The sequence below is a fragment of the Puccinia triticina genome, chromosome 8A (assembly GCF_026914185.1).
Source record: "Puccinia triticina chromosome 8A, complete sequence".
Lineage (NCBI taxonomy): Eukaryota > Fungi > Basidiomycota > Pucciniomycetes > Pucciniales > Pucciniaceae > Puccinia > Puccinia triticina.
Window position 1 is genome coordinate 4735313 of NC_070565.1, and position 12042 is coordinate 4747354.

A 12042-nucleotide genomic window follows, 5' to 3' on the forward strand; every position below is an offset into this window, starting at 1 on the left:
TTGGTTTGTAGAGGTCTGGAAAACAAAAAGACAATGGTGGAGCAGACTCTGCAATACTCAAAAAATGAAGATAGATCAAAACTTTGATGGTTCTTTCCTTGATGAAAAAATTCCCATGCCAACCCATCCTCCAAGTGTAGAAATGCACTTGGAATCCAGGCGGAGCATGTCACAGAAGGTTTCATTCTCCCCTCACGTGTGACAAGCGCACAGACATCGCAACAACACAAAGAAAAGGAAGGAAAACAACTTGAGCATTGAACTCCTCCGCCGGTGGACCTTGCAAATCAATTACAGTCAAAACCGCAAAACCGCATACCTGTCTATGTGCATAAACTGTCAAACTGCATAGCCGGTGGCTTCTCCGCAGGTTGGTGCGCGCCAAAATTGAGTACATACCGCATACTGTAATACTGCATAAGGATACTGGGGAACCCCACCTTCGAAACCACATAAAACTACCACAAAAAAAACCCTCTACCCTTCAATCAAGAAGCAATGACTCCTCAACAAATCAACATCAACTTCCTTCAGACTTTCAAATCAAGCCAGCCAGTCCATCTCACTGTGAGCGCAAACACTATTTTTATCCATCCTGATCCTCAAAGACCCAAAATAGACAATGCAACTAGAGAAGTTGAAGATATTGAGATGCACCACCTTGAGGAATACTATAGCGCGATGAAAAAGAGCTTCAAAGATCGTCAAAATAAACTCATATCCCGCTTGAATCAAGGTCAGCAGCTCAAAGAAGATGAAGAGGAGTGGCTTGATGGCCAGGGTAATCTTGTTGACACCAAGTTGCTAATGACGTGAATCACAAAACTCCCAGAAAAGTCTACATTCCAACTCAGCCTAGCCAATATGAAGAATTTGCAAGAAGTTGTTGATTTTGGCTTTACCAAAACAAATAAAGTACCAGAGCAGAAGAAACCCTTGGCAAATAAGCAAAACTCCAATGCAACAAAGAGCCACAACAGCAAGGCGAGCAAAAAGAAAAGCCCTAGCAAGACAAAAAGCAACACCAACACAAGCAAAACAAAAAATCCTAGCAAGACGACCAAGACCAAAGAAGTAAAAAACTGGACGCGAAATCAACAAACAAAAGAAAAGCAGACGCTGCGAAATTGACACCAGCAGAATCTTTGTCAAAGATCAGCAACGCGTCGTATTCGGAGAAGGTTGAAATCTTGGATCGGTACCATAAGAATGGTCAAAATCAGTCAAAAACGGCCGCTCACTTTTCTCAAGTCTATCCTCACCTGAGGATCAAACAGCCACTATTATCAAAGTGGCTCAAAGCTGAAGATACGATCCGAGAAAATAACCGTCAAAGCAGTCAAGCCTCAAAAAAAAATTCCAACAACTTTGCCATCCAAAAGTTGAATCAGCATTGACGGAATGGATGACCCAAGCAATTCTGTTGATTCATATGAAGGCAAAAATGAGTAATGAAGTTATGTAAGATCTGCAGTCCTATGTAGCTATGATACTAATGAATGATGTATGTAATATATTTTAGGGACCGCTGTGGTAACCCTGTTCCTGTTCATACCACCACTTCTATATCTCATAAACCCTTCATAAATACTTCATTATTATTTTATATTCAGATTCTACACCCCATTTTACCCCTAGTCACCCACTCATTTCACCTAGGATTTCCAAATGGATCAGAAGTTATTGGCATGTATATTTTTGGCAGGTATTTGCTTGATACATATCCTTAGCATTATTACATACATCATTCATTAGTATCATAGCTACATAGGACTGAAGATCTTACATAACTTCATTACTCATTTTCCCCTTCATATGAATCGGGACAGCTTTAATTCTGCTGTTTCTGACCCGGTTTTGGACCAACACAGCGGTCATATGATATGATGACCACTGACCCGAGCACCATATTGCCAAACCCACCAACACCAACCTTGTCAAACCCACCAACACCAACCTCGCCAAACCCACCATCATCTCTTGATGGCTTATCACCCCCACTCCGCTGCAACCAAAGTCATGATCATCCAAATGGCAAACCAAAGCCTCTCAATAGCGTCTATCAAGCAATTTTTGGGTGTACAATTTTCACCCCAGTCATTCCACCAATGGAAGCACCTCGTTGACAAAACCCGCTGCGTCATCAAGGACCCCAATGGCTACAAGGCCCGTGGACGACCTTCCAGTCTCACTGGAAATGAGTGTAACTTCATGATAGAGCTTGTACCCTCCAAGCCCGGCCTTTTCCTGGACAAAATCGGAGAGAAATTGTACAACTCTTCCGGTGTCCTCCTGAGTACAACTCTTCCGGTGTAAGACTCAAAAGTGATTGTGAAACCCTTTTGCTGAATGGAGAAGGGGATGATGGAGGTGCAAACTCTGCCCTTCTATGCTGTCAGTCAACAAGACCCACCAAGCTATGCTTGGCAAGTTTTATTCAAGTGATACGGTAGGTTGGCTCAAGATGAGTTGTTTGATTGACAAGGTATAGAGCTGATGATTTATATAAGGGTTGGTTATAATTGGTAAGGGTGAATATTGGGGGTGACTGTGATTGGTGAGTGATGAACTGAGGAGCTGACAACTGGGGAGGAGAGAGCTCCTTATATAGACAGAAGTGGAGCCCCACAGGGCTTGTGGGTTAGGGTTTCAGCTGATCTGGACAACAGTGTGAGGGATTTTAGCTGGTGGGAGTAGATACAAATGATGTCATAATGTGTCAGGGGTACATAAATGATGTCATAAGCATGCAGTAGGGCTGCATGAAGGCTGCGTAAAGTGACAGTTGGCTGCATTAGTTGACAGGTGGATGCAGGGGGTGCATAAATGACGCCTGAACTGCAGGATCAGTGCGGGATGACATCATAATATGGAAATAGAAGAGTACTTGATACTATGTGATGACTATAGTCTGATGAGGAGATGTATGCTTGTATCCTGTGATGTGTATAAGCATAATACTGTGATCCTTGACTTGAGACTTGTGACAGGCTGGTGACTGGGTATGCTGAACGTGTGATGGGTGTCCATTGTCCAAGGGCGTGTAGGTTCCATTCCAGAGGGGCTCCAGTGACGCTTCCAGTGGTGTCTAGGGGTAAAATTGGCCGTAGAATCCATTTCTGGGGTCCGTTTGATGGTATCTTGAGGCCTAGTATGAGTAATTATGTGGCATAGAAAAAACTTTCTATTTTTCCACTTTTCCGTCTACCACATCCTCCCCCAACTTATTGTCTGTCCCCAGACAATTTTGACGTGAAAAGTGCTATTTCTCCAACTGTTGACCCTGTGACGTGGGAACTTTACATGAGGATTAGCTGAATCCTTGGAGGCTGGGTTATTTTTACTTCTCTTGGGCAATGCGGCATGAGAGGGTCCGCAGGGTGAAAATTGGCCAAAATTTTGATTTTTGTCAATTTTGGGATTTTTCTTGACGGGAAATTTTTGTCAGTTCTGGGAGTCAAAGTGCTGCGTGCAGTCCGCAGTCCGCAGTCCGCAGGTGCGCAGTTGAGCAGTGGTGCTGCTTGTGCTATGGTGGCGGCCGCAGCTGTTGCTCCAGCGCCTTAGGGTGCGCGCTGTCGAAGCCGGGGGCCTCGGGTGCCGAGTAGTGATCGGGGACTCGCACCTGCTTTTGATGGTTGACTGATCGGGCTTTGGGCCCGGGTACTTAGTGTTGGTTGTACCCGCCCAGCAGCTATTCCTGATCCCGCGGGGTCGTCCGATGCGCCGCAGTTGTCTTGTCGGATTACGCGTAATCCGACAAGAGGACTGCGGTGCTGCGAATTTCCAGCCCCGCGTTCGGGTCTCGAGTATCTATACCCCTACCTCGCCACGGGGTATATGTATGTAAATATATGTATATCGACCTTACCCCATCGGGGGGGGGGGGGGGGTATTGATATGTCTGCACCTCGACCCCTGCCAGCGACTTCGCCGATCTTCCGGACCCTTCCGATACGTCATCGCAGCCGCCGATAGTCGAACCCCAGGTATCCTCAAGGTCTTGACCCAGTCACCCCCACACAGCCAGCCTAAACCCTGCTGTTGAGCAGGGTCCCTTTTCCAGGTGAGTTTCTTTCGTCCTCTCTTGATAGTCAAGCCGTTATGGTGTTGGTCGAGGTAATTATGTAACTTTCAGATTGATTGCCGCTACTACTCGCACCACCATTGATTTTGACAGGTCTACGCGGCTTTTGGTTGGAGATCTGTTCGCCGACCCGGTATGTACTTCCCAGTTCGTAAAAGTATGTGGTCGTCGGCAGCAACATGGAAATTACTGAGATGCCACTTATCGCCGGTTGTTTAGGTGGCCGGCCAGCTGATGATGCTCAGCCGTGGGTCCGTACACCTAAAGTCCCGGCAAGAGAGATGGCCCCGCACTCCGTTCTACTCGACTTTATCTGGGATCAGTAATCGGTCAAGTCAAACGATACCTCCTCTAGTTGCGGCCGGGTCCTGGCTTCTGTTCAGAGCCCGCGCATGGGGCAAAAGTACTATGGTCCTTCTTTCAAGTGCCAGAGGCCCCTCACAGGATTCGAGGTGAGTATAAAAAGCGAGCCCCTCTCCCCCTTCTCTGTTCATCATCCACTTCGTCGTTTCTTCACCTCGTCTACTTCTACTATAGACCAGCTTTTATTAACTGATTACCATTATGTCCCATTGTCCATACTATAGACCCTAATTTCCCCCTACCCCTTATCCTTTAAGAAATCGCGGGGCCTCCGCTGGCGCTTTAGAGCGTGTAAGTAGGGGTTTATATCGTAGCGCAGCTCTTTCTACTCTTCCGTTAACTTGTGTTGCTTGTATTAGCCGGGGTCTTCCGTTCATAACCCCATCCTGATTTTGGATGGGCCACTTTATCACGCTGAGACCATCACGCCAACCTGGATCCAGTGGACCCAGGCTTGCCTGGACGCGTTTAACAGGCCCAACGGCACTAGAAACCGGGCCGCTCGGGAACCCGGAGCCCGCCCATTCGTGGTTGATCCGGCCGCGGCGGCTAGAGTAGCTTTGGTAAGTATCCGACCGGATCTTTCATCCTCCCCAGGCCGCTGATCCGGTCCAGTTACAGTTTACGGAACCGGTTCGCCCAAATTCAGCAGTGAGGACTCCGTCTCCTCCTCGAATTCCCCCAGGCTTGCATTCCCAATCCGAGGACCCCTTTGTAAGTTCTGATCCGCTCCGACTGTTCTCGCCTCAGGGATCTGATCGATTCTCCTGCCCTCAGCTTGTTTCGCCAACTCGTCCGGGATCGGCTTTTAGGACCCCGTCTCCGTCTCGGGTTCCCCCGGGATTCGTGGGGTTGCACCCTTGCTTTCAGACCGCCCCGACTCCTGAAGCCGCCGGCAATCCACTGACTTCACCAGTATTTCGGCACCAGACCCCCAACCCGGGTCCTTTGCCTGGGTCGCCTGTTTTCCCACCGGCGACCGACTCGGATCGTGACGTAAGTACTCTCTTTTTGTCCTCTTGTGTTTAACGAACCCAAGACTGATTCATTCTTGGTAGTTTTTGTCCTCTAACCGGGTCTTCTTAGATGAGAGCTGGGTTCTCCCTCCGGCTCCATGCCCCAGTAACCTCACGTCACCGACCTCGGACTGTGAGATGTTGGGTACCGAGGCCCTTACCGGCACTTATAGAGTTCCTGAGACCTCTGGATCCGACGAATCTTCGCAGAAGGCGATGACCGAATCAGCAACGTCCTCTACAGGAGGTGCCAGCCGCTTTGAGGGTTGGGGATCCGGGGTAAGCTAAATTTCGTCCACCTTGTGTTTCCTTGGGTTAAGGTATTGACTTGTTTCAGGTTCCTGCCGGCGTTGTCCAGTCTCGCACCTGGAACCCAATCCCTGAGGCCTCCCGGGCTACTACCCCCGACCTTCACGCGGACGAGGTTACTGACTCTGATGGGGACGTCAGCATGACCGATTCTCATCGAGTTCCATCGCCTGACGTCCCTGGTGAGTATCGTCTTGCCGACTATCCATTTTTAAAAGAGTCGCAAATCGCTCTTCTCCTTGATCAAGATGCTCCGGAGGACCCGGACGCTGATCCAATCAATTCAGCGGCCTACCATTGTCTCTACCAAACCTTTGCCTCTCTCTTTGTGAGGTTCTGCCGCCGCTGTCGACCTTCCAGCAACGACGAGCGGATCCAACGCCTCTTCCTTTTCAGAGCCATGGCGGATGAATATTGATCTGCAATTCGACCGGACCTTCAAGATGACTGATCCTGTAAGTTGATCTTTTCTTTCTCCTTACGGTCTAGTTTGTGATCCTAACGTGTTTTCTCCTTTGTTCTTTAGATTACCTGTCCTTTTTCTCTGGGGACAGTCAATAAGTTGGGGGAGGATGTGGTCATTATTCCTGTGTTTGTAGGAGGAAAATTCAAACTTTTATGTGTACTCACAAAACACCTCAAGATACAGCCAAATGGAAAACAGAAATGGAACCTAGGACCAAAATAACCCCTAGTCACCCACTGAAACCACCCTCATATCTCTACCGGATCAGAAGATACGCAAATCACCCCTTTCACGCACCAGTCCGAGTGGGTTCACACACAGACTCAACTCTTGGCTACCATACTTGGCATAATGCATACGGCACATGAATTAATTTTCTTCCTTCCTTTTATCAGTCCTCACCTCCTATTTTCTCTTTGCATATGTTTGTTTCTCATTTGCATACCTATGGTCTTGGAAAATCCTTGTATGAATATATATGATCCTGTTTGCATATCAAAGGGACGCATTGTAGATAGACTAGCTAAATTCCCTCAGTTTTACTTTCTCACCAGCCAAATTCCCTCAAAGCTGCTCCCCTGGAGCTAAATTCCCTCATCATTGTCTATATAAGGAGGCCTCTGCCTGCCAGTTGTTTTCTCCTCATCCCATCAGGGGACATTCCCCCTCAGATCCTCATGCCATCCGGCAGTATATATTCCCTACTCACTTATCACCACTCATATTATCATCAATCCATATCACAGTTATCAGTTCATATCACCACTCAGTTTTCACATACCTTTCACACTCTATTTGAAATTTATATCACCACTCAGTCACACACCTTTCACCAGTAACCAGTCCTCGGTTCCACTCCTGGTTGAGCTTAGCTCCCTCTCATCCTCATCACTCCTCACTTTCTGAACTTATATACCCCCAGGCCAAGGACCTAGGTTCAAGCCTCACTCAAGACATCAAGTCACCGTCACCTATCTCATACATCAGTAGCTCCATCAACCTCAGACATCGACAACAATCCTCTTATATATCTCATCTTTGAACATATCCTATCACAAAATAAATTGCCAAGCTTACCTTGGTGGTCTTGTTTTCTGATATACAGAAAGGCAGAGCTTGCACCTCATCCATACCTTTCGCCATTCAGCAAAAGGGTCACACGACACCTTTTGAGTCTTACAGCGGCGGAGCTGGACTTGACTTACGCAGGCCGGCGCGGACTGGCTGGTAGCTGCAGTAACCGGGGGAAGCCGTTACAGCCAAATTGAACTACGTCTGTGTGGGATCCTGGCATTGAAGGCTAGACAGTGGCAAGGAAGCCACAGACGTAGTTCAATTTGGCTGTAACGGCTTCCCCCGGTTACTGCAGCTACCAGCCAGTCCGCGCCGGCCTGCGTAAGTCAAGTCCAGCTCCGCCGCTGTAAGACTCAAAAGGTGTCGTGTGACCCTTTTGCTGAATGGCGAAAGGTATGAATGAGGTGCAAGCTCTGCCTTTCTGTATATCAGAAAACAAGACCACCAAGGTAAGCTTGGCAATTTATTTTGTGATAGGATATGTTCAAAGATGAGATATATAAGAGGATTGTTGTCGATGTCTGAGGTTGATGGAGCTACTGATGTATGAGATAGGTGACGGTGACTTGATGTCTTGAGTGAGGCTTGAACCTAGGTCCTTGGCCTGGGGGTATATAAGTTCAGAAAGTGAGGAGTGATGAGGATGAGAGGGAGCTAAGCTCAACCAGGAGTGGAACCGAGGACTGGTTACTGGTGAAAGGTGTGTGACTGAGTGGTGATATAAATTTCAAATAGAGTGTGAAAGGTATGTGAAAACTGAGTGGTGATATGAACTGATAACTGTGATATGGATTGATGATAATATGAGTGGTGATAAGTGAGTAGGGAATATATACTGCCGGATGGCATGAGGATCTGAGGGGGAATGTCCCCTGATGGGATGAGGAGAAAACAACTGGCAGGCAGAGGCCTCCTTATATAGACAATGATGAGGGAATTTAGCTCCAGGGGAGCAGCTTTGAGGGAATTTGGCTGGTGAGAAAGTAAAACTGAGGGAATTTAGCTAGTCTATCTACAATGCGTCCCTTTGATATGCAAACAGGATCATATATATTCATACAAGGATTTTCCAAGACCATAGGTATGCAAATGAGAAACAAACATATGCAAAGAGAAAATAGGAGGTGAGGACTGATAAAAGGAAGGAAGAAAATTAATTCATGTGCCGTATGCATTATGCCAAGTATGGTAGCCAAGAGTTGAGTCTGTGTGTGAACCCACTCGGACTGGTGCGTGAAAGGGGTGATTTGCGTATCTTCTGATCCGGTAGAGATATGAGGGTGGTTTCAGTGGGTGACTAGGGGTTATTTTGGTCCTAGGTTCCATTTCTGCTTTCCATTTGGCTGTATCTTGAGGTGTTTTGTGAGTACACATAAAAGTTTGAATTTTCCTCCTACAAACACAGGAATAATGACCACATCCTCCCCCATTTCGTGACTCCTGGGGCAAAATTTCCACAAGAAAGCCAAAAAAAAAAAAAAATCGACATATACTTTAGAAAACCCCCCAAAAAAATGTAACCCCTGAAATGATTAGTTATTCTATTTTATTTTACTATGATGTTATCTTTTGTTTATCCTTTAACAGAGAATTAATCCATCAGTCCCCCCTCCCCCAACTTCAGGTTGTCCCCAACCTTCCTATTGAGAGAGAGAGAAAAAAAAAGAAAAGAGGAGAGAAAGAAAAGAGTGTTTGTTTGAAGTGAGTGAGGTCAATTGAATGAGTAAGTTGTTCTATTTGTCTGTTTGATCAGGTGATGTGGTCTCTTTTTTTTTTTTTTTTTTTTTTTGAAAAAGAATGTGAGTTCCTCCCCCAACTTAAAAAAATGACCAGTGTTTATCATTGAACAGTTTAGTCTCTTGTCCAGGAGAAAGACTTAGTTCGAAATAATGGATGCATTATTGTCAGAGTTCCTGTTGGAGTTTGCCTCTTCATCATCAGACGATTCAGGTTGAGCGGGATCCTCGTCATGCTGGATATCGGCCAAGCTTCGTCCTTGTGGGTAAAACCGTTTAATATGTGAAGCTGCGTAAGCCCTCTTCAGTTCTACCCCGTCCAATTCCTCCAGAATGTAAGAACCCTTTGGTAACTGTTGCTTGATTCGAAAAGGCCCATTCCAGCGATTGGCAAAAAGCTTGCCCCATTGGTCTTCCAAACTCTTATTATAAATAAGCACTAATTCGCCTGGGTTTAAAGGTTTACGGAGCCTAGCCGCCATCCTTCAATCCCAGTATCTGACCGAAGAATTCCTAGTTTTCATTAACTTCTCGTGAGCTATTCCCAGGATCTCTTCTCGACGTTCCAGCTGCATAGTTCTGGCTTCCAGGAGTTCCGCTGTTGTGCTGATTTCAGTCCAATCAATTCCCAGATAGGTGTCCATTTCTAAATCGACTGGAAGAACCGCCTTTTGGCCAAAGACTAATTCGTAGGGTGAGTACCCAGTCGTTTGCTTGGTTGAAATTCTATCAGCAAAGAGTACTAATGGAAGATACTCTCTCCATTTTCCTCCAGATTCACCACACATCTTGATTAAGGTGTCCTTGATTGGTCGGTGTCCTCTTTCAATCATTCCGTTAGCCTCCGGATAATACGGAGTGGGTGGTTTGAAAGCCGCTCCAATATTTTCCACAGCTTTTATAAACTTGTTCTTGAACTCAGGCCCATTATCTGCCGAGACTGTCTTGATTACGCCATAACGGTAGACCCATTCTTCCAAGAGAAATTTTCCAATAGTGACCGCTGTTAATTTGACCAAAGGGGCTGCTTCTACCCATCCGGATAAGTCGTCTCTGGCCACCAGTAAGTATTTGTATTGTCCGGCTTTGATGTGGCAGACGTCCAAGGCTACTCGTCCAAATAAGCTGCTTTCTCCTGTTGGATGTCGTATCTCCCAAGGTACTAAGGGGTCCCGCTTCTGGCATGGTGCACAGCTCTGAACCCATAACTTCACTTTTTTCTTCAGGCTTGGCCACCAAAATCTGCAAACTAGTCGCTGGTATGTTTCCTCAAGTCCTCGATGCCCAAGATCCTCGTGAGTCATTCTCAAAAGTTTACTTTGGTAGGCAATTTTGGATATAACTAGTTGGGCCATGGGTGAGTGCCTTCGCATAAGTCTCCCATCCTGAATGAAATAATTTGCTGATTTTCGTTTGAGTTTCTGAAACTGGTCCACATCCATAGCGTGGGGTTTGCGTAATGTCCTTAAATATTCCTTAAGATCTGTCCAAAATCCAGGCGCTTCCCATTCCAAGAGCTTGGTGGATGCAGCCGAAAAGAATTGGAGCTGAGCGCAAGCTTTAATTACTGGTTCGTCTTCGTCAAAATCCTCTGCGTCATTATAGAACTCGTCTTCCTCATTGCTTATTGGTCTCCTTGAGAGCGCGTCCGGCATTGTGAATGTTTTCCCAGGTTTATGGACCATGTCGAAGGAGAAGAGATGGATGAATGATACCCATCTGGTCATAGGGGCATTTGGAAGCGAGGGGGCGTTAATCATTTGGATCAAAGATTGAGCGTCAACTTGCAGTTCGAAGTGCTGTCCCCAGAGAAGTGTTTGTAGTTTCTTGAGGATTCTTGCCACGCCACAGAGTTCAAGTTTTGGCTGAGAATATTTTGATTCCACTGGTGAAAATACCACTGATTCGTATAACACTGGTTGGTTTAACCCTGTTTCAAGCTCCTGTTGAGAGAGCACTGCTCCTGCTGCAATGAAGCTGGAGTCCACAGCCAAAATGATAAGTCCTCCGTGTTCCGAGTAGTCCAATTTCTTCAGTGTAATGTCCTCTCCGATTATTTGCTTGAGCCGCTCAAAAGCGTGGTTACAGTCATTGTCCCAGCACCACTTGGTATCCTTTCTTGTGAGCTTCCTGAGAGGTGCCGCAATCTCTGATAAGTTTTTCACAAAGATTCTAACATAAGTTACTATTCCCATGAATCCTCGTAGTTCGGTAAGATTGTTTGGGGTGGGCCATGTTGTAATTTTGTTCTTCTTCTGAACTGAGACCCTTCTTCCTTCCTTACAGACCACGTGACCAACAATATCCAAGGCAGGCACACAGCAGGCGAATTTTTTTCCGGAAATGGTTATTCCAGCCTCTTCAATTCGAAACAAAACCCTTTCAAGCGTTTGCGCATATTCCCAAATGAAACGACGTATTCCTGGATTTTCCTCTAGTACTTCGTCATCGTATGTTGAACATGGTCCCTTGATGCCGCCGTCGTCAATAAATACGCCTACGTGTTCTGGTATCTCATCCTGAAGAATCCACATCATTTGCGCTTGATACACGGCTACTGAATTAGTTGCACCTTGGGGAAGTCTTGTGAGCTGGAATCTACCCAAAGGTGTGTCAAAGGTGGTTAAAGGCCTTGATTCCGGAGCCAATTCTCTCTCATTGTAGCCTCCCATGATATCGCCTAATCCGTAGCATGCACGTCCTGCAAATGATTCTACAAATTCTTCTGTTGCCGGTGGCAGCCCTGCGTCTTTAATTGTGACTTTGTTCATTTCTTGTAGATCATGGACTATTCTTAATTTTCCGTCGTGCTTAAGTACGCAAAAGACCGGGCTTGAGTAACTGGAGGTAGACTGTTCGTAAAGTTTTGTACGAATTTGTTCTCTGACCAATTCTACGTATTTGTCTTTTACAGCAGCCGGTATAGGAATTGGTTTCTTCTGCCAAGGCACGTGATCCACCACGGGAATAATATACGGTAACCCATAGGTATGC

General features: G+C 46.3%; 1 protein-coding gene across 1 annotated transcript; it reads left to right on the forward strand.

Moving 5' to 3' along the window:
• Positions 1-498: 498 nt before the first annotated feature.
• PtA15_8A491 (uncharacterized protein) lies at positions 499-816 on the forward strand (the record flags this gene model as incomplete). Its single annotated transcript, XM_053171927.1, has 1 exon — positions 499-816. One exon carries the CDS (start codon positions 499-501, stop codon positions 814-816), a length of 318 nt encoding a protein of 105 aa, XP_053023142.1.
• Between the last annotated feature and the right edge of the window lie 11226 nt (positions 817-12042).